This window comes from Callithrix jacchus, chromosome 6, assembly GCF_049354715.1.
Source record: "Callithrix jacchus isolate 240 chromosome 6, calJac240_pri, whole genome shotgun sequence".
NCBI lineage: Eukaryota > Metazoa > Chordata > Mammalia > Primates > Cebidae > Callithrix > Callithrix jacchus.
In genome coordinates, this window is record NC_133507.1 from 50,768,990 (window position 1) to 50,790,204 (window position 21,215).

At 35.2% G+C, this 21,215-nt stretch overlaps 1 protein-coding gene and 1 long non-coding RNA gene across 16 annotated transcripts in view; one reads left to right on the forward strand and one right to left on the reverse strand.

Annotated features, from left to right (window-relative positions):
- The window catches only part of LOC118154546 (uncharacterized), a 42,284-nt gene extending 34,640 nt beyond the window's left edge, over positions 1–7,644 (forward strand). For 3 of the 4 annotated variants that reach the window (XR_008482100.2, XR_008482101.2, XR_004744549.3), the window contains 4 exons: positions 2,882–3,002; positions 3,901–3,999; positions 4,404–4,599; positions 7,393–7,644. This is a non-coding gene — a long non-coding RNA (uncharacterized LOC118154546). Of the gene's footprint in view, positions 1–2,881; positions 3,003–3,900; positions 4,000–4,370; positions 4,600–7,392 lie in introns of all 4 variants that reach the window. The other variant, XR_008482102.2, reaches the window with a different exon arrangement.
- The window catches only part of ZNF385B (zinc finger protein 385B), a 400,251-nt gene that overhangs the window by 204,918 nt on the left and 174,118 nt on the right, over positions 1–21,215 (reverse strand). For 2 of the 12 annotated variants that reach the window (XM_035304438.3, XM_035304437.3), the window contains exon 1: positions 6,707–6,824. The exons of the other annotated variants lie outside the window; for them this stretch is intronic. In XM_035304438.3, the coding sequence (XP_035160329.1) occupies positions 6,707–6,716 (10 nt within the window). In that variant the 5' untranslated portion in view covers positions 6,717–6,824. Of the gene's footprint in view, positions 1–6,706; positions 6,825–21,215 lie in introns of those variants that run through there. 12 annotated transcript variants of the gene reach the window in all.

Sequence of the window (21,215 nt, forward strand, 5' to 3'; positions counted from 1 at the left end):
TCCAGTCTCCAGTTTCAGCTCTTACTAAACTTAGGCAGCTCCATTACCTCCCCTTCCCTTTCAGGAATGGGGAGACTTATGGTGGGTCAATAAGTACCTTAACATCAGCTACTCACTACCCTAAACCTGCCCACATCAAGTAGGTCCTTAATGAAATCCTAATTGAAAATCTGAGCTGTTTATGCCTTCAGTGTTCAGTTGGAACTCTGACTGATACCACATAGAAGAGAGTAGGCTCTGCTACTTTGTAAGAGACATAGAACCAATATAGCAGGAAAAAAAATCAATTATCAAGCCATCTCTATTTCCTTCTACAACACTGAAGTACCCTAAAAGGCCCAAGAGAGTTGTAAAGGAGAAAAAAAGACAACATATGAGCAGCAGTGGCAAGTGTTCTCTCGTTTAACAATACCCCAGCTAGTGAACAAACGCAGAACAGTCAGCGCCTTCTCCACACTAGCCAAGGCCACTTTAATCTTTCTAAAGGAATGAAAAATAGTTGACAATGTTTCTCCAAATTATTTTGAAATATTTCCAGAGAAAGACATAGAGATGTACAACAATGAGGAGAAATAAAAATAGTTTTAATAGAGAAGGGTCATTTTTAGTATATTTCAGAGGAGGAAACACCTTGGATTTGCTGACAGAGGTGCAAACAGAATAAACGGATGGATTTAGGATTATTTTCCTAAGTCACCAACACCATTTATTTCCCACCAATGGCACTGAACCTTAAACTAAAGGGAGTTCCCACGTGAAAAGACTGCCCTTGTTTAAAATATCCTCTTTATTTTATAGGCATACAGTGTCTCCAACATGACAGGATAATGGAAGCCAAGAAGGGAGAAGTAGAATCGCAAAAATAGAATACAACTTTAAGAAATCATTTTATAGAGGAAGTGACCTCATTTTATAGAGGAATGGTTAAAAGCAGTCTTGAGGAGCCAGGATGAAAACCTCGGTCTCCTATTTCCTATCTCCCCACCGCCTTCCAGTGCAGGAGGATAGGAGCCTGTCACACAGGCCAGGGCTCTTGTCCAGCCTACTAGATGGAAACAGAGGGAAGCAGAATAAATGTTTGGAAAGAAGATTGTATTTTAATTCAAATTTCCTAGATGAGACATCTTGATTAAGTCACTTTTCCTGTCTTAACTAAAATAAATAGGGATCAAGAATACCATATTAATTCTTTATGATACCGTAGTTCCAAGTTCAAGTATGTGAACATCATTCTAACCTCTTGGGGATGTCACTTTTAGATTTCCAGGTTTGGGGAAATGATTTCACTGGGAAGTTCTCAAAGGAGTTCGGTTTCAAATCTCTGCAAAAATATTTGCCTCTTACTATCTTGAAATCTCAGATTCTTTCACTGAAATGGCAGTAAGTAAGCTATGACAATACTACATAAATTAGAGACTACCGATAATGCACTGAAACTTCCAGGATGCCATTTAGTATGCATGTATTCTTAACCCAACTTGCAGCCTAATGGCTTTTTAAAGTCAAAACTTCCATAGTCCTTTTGGAGTATGATTTTTTAAGGCATATGAAGACAGAATCTGAGCCAATATATTTTATTCCAAATGAGGCTCTTGGATTTCTCACATGCTTTTGAAATATGATGTTTGTCTACCCTGGAAAACTCTGTCCTTTCAACTCTCTGGAAAGCTAGGAAAGGTTTTGAATAATTCTATCATGGATAGTTTTGGATTCCGCTCCTTGTGGGCTACTTCTGCTGAATAAATGTGTTGCCTACCTGTAGAATTCTCGTAATACTGCTTCTCAAAATCCTGTATTTTCTGCTGTAAGTCAAAAGTAACAAAGCCACACTTTGGCATGAAGAATACTATTCTATAGTTACTTATTATTAATAATTGCTAGTACAGAAAAGTAAAAACATTGTTGAAGAGATAAATTACCAAAAAAGAAGATAAGCAGAAAAGGCAATGGAGAATGCATTATGCATACCAGAGTTGCCCATTTATTCTATTTTGCCAAAACAATGGTACAACTGAAGCACTTCTCCTTCTCCATTGGAGTTTTGTCTGTAGAGGTATTAAATATTAATCTTATAAAGAAAAGAAAGCAAAAAAAAGAAAACCTGGAAACAATGTTAAGAGGTTAGGGATTTAAGAGCAAATCACAAAAGTGGAACAAGTACTTGAAGAAAAATAGAAAGAGAGGTGGGGCAAATTGTGGACACTCCTTTTAAAGGAACAAAATTTTCCAGAGTTGCATTAATACTTAAATTGGACTAACTCCACATGAATTCTCAGGAAGAAAAACTACTTCTTTTCAATTAATTTATCTATCCTACAATTACATACCATGAATATTTAAAGGCAAGTATGTCTACCCAGTAAGGAGACAAGGGAATAACATTCCAGGCAAAAGTGATGTCACAAACAGATGGGGATTCCGAATAACACTGAGTCATGGTTCTAGGGGAATAAAACAAGTACTTTACAGCTAAGTGCAATGTAGTATTTAAAGAAAATGTATTTTAATAGAATGGTCAGGGTAATTATTCTACATTTAACAGAAATTACACTAGTCTAGATATGTTCATTTGGATTTTATTCTGTTTTTTATTTATGTTAATAGGTTTGGTTACTGGTTTAAAAGAAATATTAGAAGTTTATCTTGCTTTTTTATGACTAGGTTAACATTTGTCTTAGAGGGAGTTCTGCCTGACCTTCATGGACAATACCTTTACCTCCTTAATCTAGATTTCTTTTTCTATAAGTTTTAAAGCCAATATTTGAGGTAAAAAGGCACAACACATAAAATTATAGCTACTCACAGGCATGTATTTATTATGTACTAGGCAATTTGCAGAAAGTTTTATGTACATTATTATAATTAATCTTTATGATATTAGAATTCCATCAGGTGGACATTTTGATTCCCAAGTAAACTAAATAGAAGAAAACTGAAGCTTAAAGAGGGTAGATGATTTGCCAAGGGTCACAGAACACGTAAGAGGTACAGCTGGATTCAAGGTTAAGTATATCTTTTCCTCAAGTCCTTCTCTTTATTTCCTACTAAAACTAAAAAGAATAATGGCATAGCAGCTGATCATATTTGATGTATGAGAATATAAATACTGGTATCAAATATAAGTACTAAATCAGGCATCAGTTCCTTCATGCTGAAAACATTGAGACAATTCAGTAAAAATTCAAACTGCAATCTTACAAAGTCCTTTGATATCCTCATCTACAGCAGTGTTTCTTAGCCTTTTTACTCACTGTTGCCCTTCTAAGGGGCCTTCTTAGACATTTTTATTACATGTCTCCCATGAAATTTTAATACTACAGATAAACCATGTATCTATGTACCATATGTATATCTGTGCTCGTACATAAAAAGAGAAGTTTTTTTTGCTCCCAGGAATAATTTTTTGCCCATTGGGGGCAATGAATATGTATGATCTAGTGATTATACCTCTGTGTTTCTCCGAAAGCTTTCAAGCTACTCATTGCTTACAATTTTATGGGCTTAGAGCTTTAGATTTTTAGCTTAAATTGTTCAGTGTGCTAAAATGCAAATATATAGAAAATGTTGATGAATGACAACAAGGCATTTGTATCTTGGTGTAAAATAGAAAACCAGAAAGCCAGTTTGATAAGGGAAAGGAGGAGAATGTGAGGGCGCTCTGTACTGGGGCAGAGGAGGGGAAGAGCAGAGAGCCTCTGGTGTTGAAATGCCTGCATCACAACTGTGCTTCAGTCTAGTCCCGTTGAACATATTAACACAAGTCTTTGAAGAAAAGATGCTAGCTCCTATTCATGATGAATAAGAAAACTTAGTCATAAGCCCCCTTAGTGGCCATCACCCTATTATTGTGTAAATATTAGGTTTCCTGCTTGTAAAGATTGGCTGTTTGGTTCCTTTCAGGCCTGTTTGCGTATTCCCAACTGCTATGTGGCCAAGAATAAGTAAGTTTATGTAACGTTCCAAAGAAACTGCTCAACACCATGGCTCATTTTAACCAAGGTATGAATAGAAGGCAGAGATGAATTCACAAATACTTCTTTGTAAAATATAACTTTTTACTCCTCCTGGCCAAAATGGTCTTAACCATTGAAGTAATTATAGCTCACAACTATAATTTAGAGTTAGATCTAGTTGACTCTAAACTCACACAGGAAAATAATTCAGTCATCTTACTGGAACACTGAAGTGAATAACTGCATAAAACCAAAACAATTTCAGCAATCCTAGAAAGTACTGTGAATCAAAATAGAAACAGTCTTAATAAGACAGTTGATAAAATAATTTAGTAAGACAACAATAATTGCCTACCATTTATTGGTTAAAGTATTACACTTGACACTTTATAAATATTATCTATTTAATCCTTACAGTAATCTTTAATATTGGTACCCTCATTTATGAAGGAAATGAGTGCAGAAAGGACAAGCAGTTTTCCTGAAACCACTTGGAAGTGGAGGAGAAGGGTTTTGAACTGCCATCATCTCAAGCTCATGCTTTGCCACCTCACTACAGTGAAATGATTGAAAACTCAAATCTGCAAACTTTCAATTTTCAATCAAATGGAGAAAATCTTGGGCAAATGAAGAGGTCATGGACATGGTATGAAAATATTTTATGATTCTGCATTTGAAAAGCTACTGCACAGATGATTTCAACTGCAATATGCCCTTTAAAAATATGTATGTCTTAAAGTTAGATATTCGAAATATATGTCTCCAGGGTCGAAATTTTCTTTGAAGGTCATAAAACATGCATGTGTAAGGACCTTGGTAAATGATAACAAAATTGTGACCATTTCACACAAGTATAGGTGCTATTTCCAGAGGCTGGGATCATTCTCTGAAATCACCAACATCATTTATTGCCCCATCAATGGCACTGAAACTCATGACCCAAAGGGAGCTCCCATGTGAATAGATTGCCCTTGTTTAAAATATTTAATGCATTTCATACAGGTATATGGTATCTCCAACATGACAGGATTATGCAAGTCAAGAAGGCAGAAGTGGAATTGCAAAAATAGAGTAAAATTTTAAGAAATCATTTTATACAGGAAGTGACCTAATGGTTAGAAGAAGTCTTGAGGAGCCAGGATGAAAACCTAGGTCTCCCATTTCCCTGACCAGCACTCTTCTTCAGTTATAGTACTGTTACCAGGTAGAATAACGGGCCTGAAATTATAGCAAAACTTGATCGGCAAATACACAATAAATTGTAGGCATTCTCTGTGCAGATTGACCTAATATTTAAGTTATTTAAATACACTCACAACAAAGTAAAAGTATCACTTAAGGTACAAATATAGCTGTCTTTACTATATCCCAAATGGGTTCTCAAACATTCCTTAAAATAGCTCCATTCTGTGTGTGTGTGTGTGTGTGTGTGTGTGTGTGTGTGTGTGTTTGAGATGGAGTTTTGCTCATTTTCCAGGCTGGAGTGCAATGGCATGATCTTGTCTCACTGTAACCTCCCCCTCCCTGCTTCAAGTGATTCTCCTGCTTTTGCCTCAGTAGCTGAGATTACAGGTCCATACCACCACAACCAGATAATTTTTATTTTTTTATTTTTAGTAGAGATGGGGTTTCACCATCTCTACTGTCCAGGCTGGTCTTGAACTCCTGACCTCAGGTGATCTGCCCACCTTGGCTCTCAAAATGCTGGGATTACAGGCATGAGCAACCATGGCTAGCCAAAATGGTGACATTCTTAATACCTCCAAAATAAAGACTTAAATTGTTGTCACACATGAGGTAGTGTTTGCAACTGGTAAAAGTATAATCAATGCAATGGAAGATATTTTCACCTAAATTTCCTGGAGCTTTCAAATATTTGTTTAGCCTTTTTTAACTGGAAAATTCCTCAACTTATTGTGTGTTTACCAATAGATTCTTTTAGAAAAATGTCTATTTTCCAAATAAATAATCCAAGCCCTAAAATTTCACCATATTTTACAATATTAACTTGAGAGTAAAAGAAGGATTCTATCAATGAAGCATTTTAAAAGCATTTATATACTTTCCAAATGAAATTCTTATTTAATTATGCTCTTTATTAAAATGAGAAAGCTTCCTATATAATTTTCTTTGAAAAGTTTGTCAGATTTCTATTAAGACTAAGGCATGTAAATATTATATTTAAAAATACTTTATATTGCATAAGATATAATTTTGAGTATTACTAAATATGTATAGCACATTAAAACTTTATCTTTTCATTGTTCCACTACTTGAAACTAATTTTAAAACTGATAGTCTAGGGATTTCAATTTATCTTGAGTATTATAATAATCACATAGAACTGGTCCTTCTTAGAATACATATCAGAGCATTTAACATCATATAGCTGTCCAAAATATTTTTAAACAAAAAATCATGTTAACATTTAGATCATGAAGACTATTGCCTTTAACAACTGCTGATTAAACCCAAAAATCTTATGACAATTTTAGTGGAAGAAAAAAATACAGATCAAATACTGATCATGACTGCTTCTTTAACTTATATACACATTTCCAAGATTATTCTAAATTGCCAAACCTTGCCACCTAAAAATCTAGCAGGACAAATAATACTAATCACAACATGGCCTAGCACAGTTTGAAATCTGTGTTAACTCTGGAAAATTACAACAAAAGCCAAGTATAGCTAAATATATATATTTCCTATCAGTTTAAAACAAATCAACATTTTAAAATTAGGTTACTTACCAAGAAGCATTTTTCTTAGCAATAGTCAAGTCAGTCGGTCTGTAATTTCTGTATAACAAATGTGTCAGGAACTGAGAGGTACGTTAACCTGCCACCAGTTTTATTGCAGATTGAGTGTGAGCCTTCACAAACTCTTCCTTGTATCCTAAGCCTGCTGGAGTACTGGCCTGACTCCACTCACTCACTGTGTACCTCATTTGAAACTAACAAACAATAGAGTGACTGTCAGTAGATGTTGCCTCCTCAGCCTACAGAGCCAACAAAAATTGTCGAAAAGTAGGTTACTTAACTGGAGTTTGAGATATAAATTCTGAATTGATCATGCTGTTTCTTTAAAATTTCCAAGTAAAATTTTCTACTCAATTCACAAAGAAAAAATTTACATGTATGCAAGAAAGTTCATTAAATAATATTTTTAATGTAATTACTTTTTCCCCAGTGTTTTTGTCTACGAATCTGAAACACATTTCACTCTAAACTAAAAAGAAATTCTGCTACAAAAGAAATTGCACACTATGCATGTTTTATAGGAAGATTGAGTATTAAAATTATATTACTCACCAATGATCAGAAAATGCAGATACATTTATTATTTGGTATTATGAGCTTGAACCTCCAGTGAGATTTCAGTTTCATGATGGATTATTTGTTTGACTCCAATTCAAAGAAAATTATTTCTGAAATAGGTTTCTACTGAGAGAAGAACAAGCCTTACAGTTTTTAAGCAATAAGGCGATTGCAGTGAACATACAACAAAGGAACATCTCATCTCTTGTTATTTTTCTACTGCATGTGTATTAACAATTTTTAAAAGAGAAAATATGTCTGGACCCAAAGGAAGAAGACACAGCATGCAAGCCAGCACTAAAGCCAGGGAGATGAATGTGATTTCTGAGACTATGTTTTCTAAAATAAAAATAAATGACATGTCCAAGTATTACATATTTTAGCAATTTTCTATATTATACTCTACTAGATACTATCTTACTTTTACTTGTTATAATGACAGAGGACAGCAGTGTAACTTCCCAGAGTCCTAATTTTTATGGATACTTGTTCATATTTCTGTATTTCGCTATTCCTTAATTTGGAGATTCAATGTTAACATAACTAGTTACTTTTATTTTGGTTAAAGCAAGGTTAAAAAGTTAAAAATAGGAAAATAAGGGAGAGAAAGTCTGAGAAAATTGCAAAAGGGAAGTGAATCTAATTTGGTGAAGGAAAAATGGGGAAGGGCTATGAAAACAGGGTAACTTAGAGCAAAGGGAACAAAGAGAGAGAAATGGCTAAGGATGACAGTTATAAAAGAGACCGAGGCCTATTTTTGCCATTATGAAATGCAGGTCTCTTGCATATCCAATAGATATATTGAATGTATGTGTATTTCCTGATTCTGAGGCCTTGAACTTGAACTCAGCCATGCCACCAGTATCCTGGGTCTCAGCTTGCAAACACCCTGTCATAGACTTTTCACCCTCCATAATTGTGTGAGCCAATTCCCTTAATTCCCCTCATATATTTATATCTGATATCTACATCTATATCTTATTGATTTTGTCTCTCTGGAGAACCCTGCCTAATACACCAGGTGATGCTGATGTTGCTTGTCCTGGGACTACACTTTGAGAACCACTGCTCTACCTTATTAGGTTACCCTAACATCTAGGATGAGGACAGTTTCCATTATAAATTGTGTTATTACCATATCATGTAGAATCTAAGACTTTTTCAAACCCATTTTCACAGCTCTGAATCAGTGTGCATCCGTAACTATTTGCATCTTATGATAACTACCCACAAGGAAGTATTCATGACAGTGGTGGTCGATATTAGTTTCTCCATGAACTTGTGTTTAGCTGTTCGTATTATCTCTTCAGTTGAGTGATATCATTTTTGAGTCACATAAATAATATCACTTTTGAGTCATATCATGTGTTGAGTTTAATTGCTGTTTAAAAAATGGTTTTTAAAACTTACACTTAAAGAAGTACTATGATTCGGCATTAAAGTCACTGTAAAAACCACTGTGATTTGGCTTTATAAATAAAAATCATTAAATACTAAGCTAGCATATAAACAGGTGTGGGATATAGATTTGTTATTAGTGAAGCAGATGTTCATTATTGGAGGAATTACAGCAGTTTCAGATTGTTTTGCAAAGTAGCAATCCATTGTATGAAAAGACAGGAGAAAGGTAATCACAGTGAAGGAAGCTGGGTATATACACATTTGCCTATTACAGGCCCAGCAATGCAGCTAAATGAAGGCAGAAGAAATTGCTAATCCTAAATAGAAATATCAAAAAAGATTAGTAGCTGGTGTGAATAATTCATAGATCCAGAGGGACTTTTTAAAAAGTCTATGTTATAGTTTATGGGGAGTGGGGTGTGCGCGTGTGCGCGCGTGCGCGGTGAGATACTTCTTGCCTCTAGGACTGAAACAACACATTTTTGTTGTTTAAGTCATTCAGTCTGTAGTACTTTGTTACCATAGCCTTAGCAAGCTAATACAGCATCTTTACCAGGTGCTCAATATTAAGGATATGCTAATTTCATAAAAGGAATTGGATAACTGAGCACCCCTCTCTTTCTCTAAAAAGTTTGAATAGCTAGTAGGATTATCTATTTTTGGAAGATTAGATGGAACTGCGATGTTTTCCATTTGTATTCTTAATTCTTCCTTCATCAGGTTGGCCATGGATGTCTATTTAAGCAGATCCCCTTCAAAAGAATCAGCTGCTTTTTAAAATACTTGCTTTATTTTTATTTCTTCTGTGTTTTCCATTCCACTAATATTTGCTTTTATCTTTATTAATGTCTGCTTCCAAGTTCTTTTACTTTTGAATAAACTTTTTTCTAGTTTTTATGATGCATACATGGCTCATTTATTTTCAATTTCTGTTTTCTTAATACTAACAATCATTGAGGAGCACAGTTTTTAATAAGAAGTTTTCCCTTCCATTAAATTTTAGATACTCCATCATTTTAGTTTTGATTTTCCTCTTCTCTCCTTACTTGATGGTTAATAGAATTAAATGAGAGAGAAATAACAAGATGTCTTTCAATTCTGTCTTTAATATTAATTAGTTGTTTTTGCCTAAGGCCAATTACTCACTTTGCATGAACTTCTGTAATACTGACATTGTGAGGATCAAACCCACTAAATATAATGATACTTGAAACCATAAATTGCCATACATATTTAAGTTATTGTTTTCATTATTTTCTGACCAATTAGCTATATATAAAAAAAATCAGAGTACCTTAGGAAAACACCATAATTGCATCACTGAATTTTATTTATTTATGTGTAGTGTATTATCAGTCATCCCTCAAGTTGTCTACAGGTTTATTATTTTATGGAAAAATATTAACCATTCACCTACTAGCACAGTTTTAGTTGCTGTCTTTCATCAAAGAGAGAAATTATTTTAAAAATTTATCTCATGAAATAATCTCTCATTATCATTTAAAAGCAAGAACAGAAGGAACTAAGTGCCAGTTATGTATCAGGTACTCTTCTGGGGAATTTACATTCAATTCTCATAACACCCATTGTACAGATTAAGCCAGTAAGACCAAGATAGCATAAGCAAATTACCCAGGGTCATAAATCTTCAAAGCCGGTGGTCCTACCAAGCTTCTTCCTCATATAATCCAGAGATTTGAGGCAGCAGAGTTAAACTGAAGTTTTTCTGTAATGATTTCCAGAAAATGTAAAATTTCATGTCTTTTTAGAATTCTTAATAGTTTTAAGTAAAACGATTTTTTTTCAAAGAAGTAAGAGGTTCTTTTTGTTTCTCTTTGATTTTTTTTTTTTCAGGGGAGTTTTTTTTCTTGTATTACCCTCTTCAGGGTAGAATGAAACTATCTAAGAGTAGATTGTTTAAACCATACCATACCAATATTTCACATTTTTCTATCATGCTAAGTGTTAATTTCATGAATTAATTATGCATTGATATTTCATATTTAGTGTCTAAAATATGTGTAAAATTGTACAATTGCACTCATTTTTAATACTTAGGCTTCACTTAAGACCATCTATCTAAAGGCATTAACTACTATTATTTCTGTTGAGATTATGCTTAACTGAGGAAAAATTGTAGCCTAATCATAGCTTTTCAATTTTTCACAAGTACAGTTCTCTGTAGATATAGATAATTGCTATTAACTAGGCTACTGTTTATTTGAATAGATTGAACATTTAGGGAGTTACACGAGTTCTGAGTTTGAGAATCCAGAAGAGAGAAACAAAAAGAAAAAATTGTTGTATGAGTGAAAATGCTCATTACATTATGTATAATCACAAACATACGAAGACATCCTAAATGTCCAGAATATTGGATGTGTCTTGTATTATGAAATATATTGAGTTACATAAGAAACGTGCACTATATAACAAGTGGGGAAAATAATATAGAACTGGATATACAATTGAAGTCAATTATGTAAAAATATACATGCCATATATTGATGTAAATGTGCACATTTACAGAAACATATTTGAAAGGAAGTACTCCAAAATATGTTAACATGGCAGGATTTTGAAGATTTTTTTTCACTAAATTAAAAAAAATTCTCATTTAAAAAATTATAGGGAGAAGGGTTTGACTTTTTAAAAAACTACACAGTTTATACAATCCTGGATACAGAATCAACTAATTTATATAATCTCATTTAAAAACCTTATAACAGGTAAATATTGAGAACTAGACAAGTTCTTAGGTTTCTTCTGGGCCCTACTGATCCTCTGATTCTATAGGAGTAAGACTCTAGGCCTGTGCAAGCACATGGACTAAAGACACACAGGAGGCTCACACTGATCACTGTCACAATGCTGATGTACAGTGAATGGTGTGAAACAAACACCACAAAGGAAATGAGGATAATGGGCAATACGATATTTATAGTGAGCTACAATGATCAATTCCCACAACTCCTCAGTGACTTAATCTTTTTACCTGTATTATCTGTATCTCTACATCCATAGAGATGAGCATCAGAAGTTGGCAGAGAGGTGATGGCGGGAATCCAGCTTAGAGACTGGCTTACATGCATGATATTTTTCAAGGCATTAAATTTTTTAACCACTAAGATGGCATTGCCATTTCTACCCAAGCATTTAACTTGGACAAAGGCAATAATTCATATGCTGGGAAGCTGTGACTCCCCAGAAACCTTTATAACCTGGCCCTCATTAAACTATTTATTCTCTATCAGTGTCATCAGATTTCCATGACAACATCATGCTGTATAATTAACATAGTTTGAACAAGTCACATCTCTGCACAACTGGACACATCAAAAGAATTGCATTACTATGTCATCAGCGATGCCACCAGACAGAGCACCAGCTCCTTTCCTACACTGGATAGCAGATGTTCAAATAATGCAATGTAGGTTTTCTTAAAATAGATGCTCAGATGTGTCAAGTTTTTCAACAGGGTTAAATTCGAACTGCTATCTTTTTTTTTTCTTTTCATTTAAAAAAAATCTCTACCTGCTCAGTGTGCACCCACTCTACCTTTCTTATTTTTATGCAAAGCCAGCTGGTCCTCTCAGGCAGAGTTTGCCTGGGGCAGAAAAATGCTCTGACTGTTTATCCTGTGTGACTGATCTCCAGCTGGGAGGAATGTGTTTTTCCTAGTTTGCCCAAGGCATCTATTCAGAGGGAGATGGACGAGACCATAAAACTTTGTAAAGTCAGACAATTTTGTAGTGAGATGATATTCTGCAAACAAAAATGTAAAGATACATCCGACATTGGGAGATGAAAACCCCCCAAAATTTTAAGATTTGCTCCCTATTAACATAAAATCTAAAACAAAATTCATTAAGGAAATCACCACAGGCTTTTGCTTTATTTCAAGAGTTGGTTACAATAGATGTTTGCCTATGAGACTGAAAATCAGGTATTTTGTAAGAGTTGAGTTAGCTGAAGTCAAAATTGCTGAAATATCGTCTGACAGGCATATGGCAATAGTTTTCCCTCATGTGACTTAGCATTGTTAAATTAGTTATAAAATACTTTTATCGGCAATACTGTTTTCCAAGATAATTCACACATATAAATTCCAAACCATCTTACTAATGAAAAGATAAAGAATTGCTTTGTCCAAGGGAATTACATGCTTTCAAATAAAGAATATAGTTTTAAGAAAAGATTTAACATATAGATGTTTTAAAATTTTGAATATATGTTATATAATCATAGAATGTCAATTCTTAAAATGACTCCAAAACCATGGCATTTTATTAATTGAAGAAACTGAGACCCAGAGAGGAAAATTATCTTGCTTTTTGTCACTTAGCTGGTTCAGTGAAAAATCATAAGAACATTTATTCATTCTTTTAATCTTTATTGAGTTTCCTCTCTGGGCCAGGCCCTGCTCTGAGAGCTGAGGCTACAGGATCTCCTGCTCTCATGGAATTTATGGTAGACTAATGTTTCCTGATTCTGATCACAGAGCTCTTTTCATTTGCTCACATATTTCTCTCACCAAAGGACTAATCTATAAAATGTATGCACAGGTTCCAACATCTGATAAAAATACCTGTGGCTGTTGTTTTTTGTTTTACCTAGATTTATTTATCATGGTTGTTTTCTTGAAGATTATCACATTTATCCATATTAAGATGAAAACTCCCAGATCTTTATATGTCTTTCAATTAACAACTTGCATAATAAAATCTGCATTATGTTTCTTATATTAATTAACATTGTTTGGTTTGGCAGCATAATACAATTGGAAAGATTTTAGTTTCTCATCTCTGCTCCATCCCTACCCCCACCAAAAGGGAAAGAATTGCAAAATTCAAGAGATATTGATTTGCTATTTCTGTGATTTTTTTCCCCAACTTGATCTTAGTACCTGCATTAACATTCAGTAGTCATTATATGGTTATATTCAAGCAAATAATTTTTAAAAATAGCCGTATAATGTCAAATGAGATTAAAACAGTCTGCAAATAGAGTAGTAAATCAAGAAGACGTCTGAGGTTTTGCCACTAATATTCTGCAGAAATCATGTACTAACTTGGAACTTGGAAGATGTGAAACAGTGGAGTAAACGCTGGAGAGTGCCAAGTTCTGACCAGCTTCACTGGGAGCTATGTTTAAGTCAGAGTTTATGGGGAAGAAGGAAAGGTGCCTAGAGAGAGGAGAATACGAGATGACAAGATGTCATAAGAGAGGTATAGACTGACTGAGGGAAAAGATGATTGCCTATGGTTTTCCAGGTAATGGACATCAGTTACAGTAAAGTCCCAGACAGCTGTAATCACTGACCTTAGATTTCCTGAGATTCACTGTTGTCATCTCAAAACAAACTCCTCCTTAAGTTAGCCTAAGCCTGTCTATTTCTTGCAACCAAACAAATCCTAATCAAGAGAAATGGCCTTTCATGTATCTAGAGTTAGTTTAAACCACAAGAAAAGAGCAAAAGTTAATCACAAGACTCAATTCCTCTTAAGTCTCTGAAGGATCACCCTATTCATAAGTGGAATTTGGGGTACTGACCATTCATTATGCTTTAATATTAATGACATCATATTTAATAATTTATACAATATAAAATTATGAGGGTCACAGAAGACCATAGGACTGAACTAATCCTTTCCAATTTTCAACCTCAAAATATTTGTTGGTAATACTCATATAGTTACCTTAACTTTTTCTCTTTTCTCTATCAAAGGCACTGAAAAACAGTCATCTGAAGAGACCACAGTATACAGTAGTCTGTCCCTTTGAATTGCCATGCCCTAATATTCTCCTTTATCGAACTACTTTTCAGCTACTTCTTCCAGTGAATTTTGTTCCTAAAATAGTATATTCATGATTGGTTTCTCCTTTATTTCCATTTCATTAGTCATTAGCCCTCCTCAAGCTAAATGGACGGCAACAGTGCATTTTCTCTATTTTTATTTTGCATGCAAAGATGTGGTTAAAGTGTTTTACCCTGCAAGTTCATCTAATCAAACAGTTCCTGGAGCCAACACTTCTCTCTTTTTTTTAACTTTCTCTATTTGATTTGTTTTTGCTGAGAGGAGGGTCTATAAAAATTTATTGCTACTACCTTATAAGCTAGGGGAAAAAGAAGGATAATTTTAATTCTTTGTAATGTAAAGGAAACATCACTTTCAGCCAATGCAAATTTTAATTCTAAAGATTTATTAAAATGATATAGTAGATATTGTTCAGCAATAGTGGCTTGGAGCCATCTGAAAAACTTTACCCTGTCTGGGGTTTTACAACTAAAAGGAAAATAAAAAATTTTGCACAGTTAAAGGGGGAAATGTTAATATAATTAAAAAGCTGGAAAACAGAAGGAAGCTTAAAAAGTTCAGTAAAAAGAATATCAAGGTACAGCTTCAAGTATGTAAACGGCTGTAAGTTACAAAGCATACAGACAACATAGAACTACAAAGAGAGCATATTTAATAGTAATACTGGCAAAAACGCTGCTTTGAATGTTCTATCTGTATTAACTAATATATTATGATGATTCTAATTTTACACATGAGGAAACTGAAGCCCAGAGACTGTAAATAACTTACCTGAGGTTACACAGCTAGGGGAAGCTGAGAAGTGGGGATTTGACAGCAGGAGTTCTGGCCCGGCAGTTGGACCCTTTAATTAAAGGGTCCAACTCTGTAAATGTCTTGAACAGTAGTTCTCATATTGGTTACACATTAAAACCATCTCAGGAGCACTTCACTTCAAAGCACACCAACACATAGGCTCCAACTCCCAAAGCCTCTAACTTAATGGACTTAGGTGGGGCCTGTCATCAGCATATTTACAATTCCTAATATATTTTAAAAGTCTCCAGATGATTCTAAAGTACAAAAAGACCGCTAAGCCCAGATCACCTGGCTGTTTAGTGACCTAGCCAGCAGCCTCTAGGTATCTTGACCTTTTCCACTGCATGATAGTGGCTCCCAACTTCAGTAAATTGAGGGGGGAAATGAAGAAATGCATTTTCACTCTGGAGGAGTGAATTTGAATTTCTCAAACCAAGAAGGCTTCGTTCACTGGGCATCAGGGGGTTTCTTTGGAGGTTATTAAAGCTAACATGGATTCTCAATTTTCTCAAATAATTGTGTTAATGAGAAACTAATGAACATTTCCAAACTTCTTTTAGGTACTGAAGCACTAATACAGTTTAGACACCAGAGGTCTCTGCTATACAAGTCAAACCCTCTATGTAATACAGAGCTCTTCTGAGAATCAACTTAGGGTGAAATATTTTAAAGAAGGGATAATGGTGGTGATGTGGTGGTAAATGTTGAGCAACCAGCTCTCTGGAGGTGAGGGAAAATCCCCGATTAGCAGTGTTTACAAAATCATGGTGCTAATACATTCACCATTGCCAATTGAGAGCTAACAACATGACATTATTGAGTGTGGACTGGGAGGAGAAATGCAGTAACATACTACTCTATAGTATTTCCACCACACAGATGCAAGCGTTATAAAAAACTCAAGAGCATGGATAGTAAGATGTAAAAAAAAAATTAGAAATAGTTTTAGAATATTTATTACTTAATTTGAAATGCAATTCATACAATATACATTTATATAATTTTAACAACAGCTATATCTAATAATTGGCAAAATTCCTGAAAATCTAGTGACCGGTTCTTGTGAGCTGGTCCAACACACCATTGAAAAGGCATCCATTTAATCACAAAGTTTTCTTGGAGAAGGACAACATTTTAATTAATCTGAAAAAGAACAAGTGAATTTTGGGGGCATATGCAGTCTAAAGAGGAGATACTTTCTTCATTAATTAAGATTCCTAAAAAATGAGAACTTTTGATTAAATCCTTCAATGCAAATCCAGGCTTTACTGTGGGTAGTGGAAGATAAAGGCTAAGAGTGTGGGCCCTGGGTGAGAATAACTGGGTGAGAATAACTGAACTTATTCTAAGCTTGCCCATCTGTAACTCTATGACCATGGAAAATTCACTTATCCAAAGTTTCTCCAACTACAGAATATGATCATGATACCCACCTCATAGAATTGTTGAAAGAATTAAATGACTTATTACATGTGAAGCACTTGCAACAGTGCCTGGCACACAGCAAATGCTCGGTGAATGTTAGCTACCACTATCATATCAAAGTGCCATCAAGTATATAAACTTTGTCTATTTGAGATGGTTCTGGCCACTGTCAGCTACTTAAGTGTTCCCCAACACACTAAGAACTTTCAAGAGAATCTTTGGCTTTTTTATGCTCCTTCTGCTTGAAATATTGAATTCCTGCACGTCATTTTGAGTTCAACTCAAAAATATTCTCTTTTTCTGATTAGCCTACATCATAAATGCAATCTGGTCCTTCTTGAGGGATTTTAGTAAAATGTGAAAAAAGAGAACTAATTTAAAGATGGAATTATTAATAAAAGGGACATAAGACTTAAACCTTTGGGAAATTCACAGCCTATCATATTGACAAAGCATGTTCAAGACAGAACACGAAAGGTGTAGCCAAATGACGATGATCTGAGAAGATTCGTCAGCTGTCTAAACAAAATGCAGGAACAATTATTCTCCAAGATGATTAAAAAAATGATTCCAAAAGCAATTCAGAAATCATCAGGGCTGCCACCCTCATCATAGGCCCACAGTAGAAGGGAGGTAGGTGGAACAATTTCTAAGAAGGGACTGCAGACACACAGGAAACTTCATTGTAACCTTGTTCCCCCAGCCCCTCTGTCTCAAAGCTCTGCTGCCTCCACTCCGAACTCCATCCTACATTCCCTGGCTGCCCCAGATGTAGCATGCACTACAACCAGCAAAGCAGTGGCAGGGTGGCTGCATCTACCCAGATTTGAATGCCATAGAGAACTGTGGGGTCCAGGCAAAGGACTGTCTCCAGGAGAGCACCACTGCACAGAGCCCCCACTAAGGCAATGCCCAGCAGAACTGGGACCAAATGGCTTCTCCTGAGATTCTAGGATGGTAGAGACACCCAGGTAAGATTCCAGCTCGAGAGAACTGCAGGTGCCAAACCCATGCTCTTGAGAGCTGTGACATGGGCTATGCCCTGCAAAGCAGTGGGGACAGGGCTGCCTGGAAATCTGCAGATCCAACCTCTGCCCCAGTGTGTCCTGAAGGTGGGACCACAGCTCCAGGGGGCCTGGAAGCCAGAGCTTTGAATCAAAGATTATTCTTGAGCCTTAAGATTTTTGTCATTGCTCAGGATTTATCACTTCTTTCTTCTTTTCCATTTCTCTCTTTTGAATGGGAATGTTTGTCCGGTGCCTATTCCACCACTGCATTTTAGAAGCACAAAACTTGTTTGATTTCACAGGCTCACAGCTGAAAGGGAATTTGCCTCAAAATAAATCATACCTTAAGTCTCACCCATATCTGATTTTGATGATATTTACTGAGACTTTTGACTTTGGATTTTTAAGTTGATGCGGAAACAAGTCAAGATTTTTGGTTCTCTTTGGATGGGATGAATGTCATTTGTATACAAGAAAGACATGAATTTTTGGGGAGGAGTAAGGGGTAGAATACTATGGTCTGAATGTTTGTGCCCCCACCCCCCCCCACCAATTTTATGTTGAAATCCTAACTCCCAAGGTGATGGTATTAGGAAGTGAGGCCTTTGGGAGATAATTAGGTCATGGGAGTAGAGGCCCTATGAATGGAATTAGTGCCCTTATAAAAGATGCCCAAGAGACTCTACCTCTTCCACCAAGTGAAGATTCAGAGAAAAAGAGGCATCTGTGATGAAGTGGGTCCTTACCAGACACCGAATCTGCTAGCCCCTTGATCTTGGACTTCCCAGAACTGTGAGAAATAAATTTCTGTTGTTTATAAGCCACCCAGTTTAAGATATTTTTTATAGCAGTCAAAATGAACCAAGCACTACTGCCATGGGTATCCTGAGGCCATTTGCCACTATGGGTATCCTAGAGTCCTAGGTCTGACAGCTGAATGGAAGCAAAAATCAAGGCTTTGCTCCTCTGAAAGGTGGAGAATTAAAAATGAAGCTCAAGGCCAAATCCTCTGCAGAGGAAATCTACTCACCAGCAAAGGGGGATGGCAAGAAAAGCCATCTGTTTTGGTTAGATATTGAGGGGAGAGTGTGGCTTTCTGAGAATTTATAACCATAGTCCCACCCTTACATGGTTCAGGATTTAGATATTCACTATCTTCCTGGCCCAAGAAACCCCAAGCCAAGCTAAGTAACATATATGGTCCAGGATTGGTTGCATCCTAGAGTACCTGGAAGTAACTAAAGTGATTCTTTCTAGAGAAGTGCATCCTCATCCCATGCCTTGAAGTTCCCACAGAGAAAGCCCAGTGAAACATGAGCTCACCATCAAAAATTATGAGCCACCATGGGCAAAATACAGAAACAAATCATCATACATGTTCACAAATCTCTGAACTGAAGTTATAAACTATAGAATACAAAATATGAAACAATTAAAGAATTATGGATTGTAGACCCCATAATGGTCATTAAATAACTGTTATTTATATGCTTTATATGGCAGAAGAATTTAGAAGAAAAAATGAGAACATGTGTTGGAATTATGGCAGTTTTCAATTAAGAGCCCAAATAAAATTTAACAGGCAATTTTTCTCTCAGGCCTACCTGTTGCCCCCCTTCCTTCTGCCTCTTTCACTTGACTTTCCTCTTCTCCAGCCCCTTTGGAAAGCCTAGTATATTCATATGCATTCTGAATCATCTCAGAATAAGATCATCTCAAGCTACAGAAGCATCACTGCCAACAATAACTGGAATCTGTCTAATCTAAAGACAATACTCTTGTTCTAGTTTTATTTAAAGATACTATTTTATAACGTTTTAAAATATTCTCACAATGAAATATTTCTTAAACTTGATAAAGAACCACCTTATTTCATTTATAGTAAAAAAGACTTATAAACCTTTTTATGCAACATATAATCAGACTTTTATCTGAAAATGAAATGTTATTTGATATAACTATCAAAAGATTAAGTTAAATGTATTAATTTTAGAAACACAATTACTATATATGTTATTGTATATCATTGTTTTTAAAGAATTATGTCCCAAATTATTAAGAGCTTTCTTAAGGCCAGGGACTATTTGCAATGCCATTATTATATATTGAAAGGCTAATATTGAATTCCTTTAAAAGAAAGTATTTATTCTACAAGATTTAAATGAACATCTGCTTTATGCCTGGTGACTACAATATGCTCTGTGGATAAATAATGAGCAAAAAGTGGTCACAATTCCTGCTTTCATGAAGCTTTTAATGTAGTGAAGGAGACAGATTAGTACTAATCAAGTAAACGTAGAATTGCAATTGTGCAACTATAATATATTTTTCTTGACTGTAGTAAAAAATACATTGGCTTTATGACCTTTGTAAAAGAATATTCAATTTGTCAAAAGTTAGGGGGCAATGGGTAGTTTAGTCTTATGAATGAATTCATTCTTACAAATAGAACCCAAATTTCACATGGGAAATCTTTACCTGATACTGATTTCTACTGAATCCTTTTAAAGTCATTATCAATCTTGCCAATATTTTAGAATTTTCAGGATCCTTTCCTTATAATTCCAAAACATATATTGGTGAATTTATTAGCTTCAACAATTTAGCAAATTATTTTAATCTGCTTACAAACTATAAAGTGATAGATACTATATAAAATATTTTAATAGATTTTGAAGATTTCTGCTTTTCCCTATGTTATCATTACTGCATTTTAAGGAATTTGAAACTTGATTCTGACTCCAGCTGTCTGCTAGATGGAGACACAGGTCAGCACATGGGTGGTCTAGTCCTAGAGAGGGAAAACTGAATAGAGGGACAGGGCTCGCAGGTATACAGACAGACTTCTAACCCCCAAATTCCCAAATACTAACTCATTACAACCCTCATGGTTCCCTGAAATCCCATCTAACCCATGTAAAACTCATTGTAGGAAACACTAGACAAAGTAAAAAGAAAATCAAGATTTTGTTAAATTTGTATACAGTTACCCTTGAATAATATGGGAGTTAGGGGCAGCAACTCCCATGCAGTCAAAAATTCACATGTAACTCCAGCTCCCAAAAACCTAACTGCTAATAGCCTACTGTTGACCAGAAGTCTTACTGATAACACATTTTGTTAACAAATATTTTATATATCAGATGAATTATACATTATATACTTGCAATAAAGTAAGCTAAAGGAAAGAAAATCTTACTAAGAAAATAAGGAAGAAAAAAGATAGTATTCATTAAGTAGAAGTGGATTATTGTGCAGTTCCTCATGTTTGTCATTCTCATGTAGAGTAGGCTGAGGAGGAGGAGGAAAAGGAGGAACTGGCTTGCTGTCTCAGGTTGGCAGAGGTGGAAGAAAATCTGCATGTAAGTGGATGCATGCAATCCTATCCCATGTTGTTCAAGGGTCAACTGTATTTGGTGACTTAGTTCAATAATCAGGTCTTTTGATAAAGTGGTTTTTGGATAATTGACTCTAATCTGATTGACCTAGAAT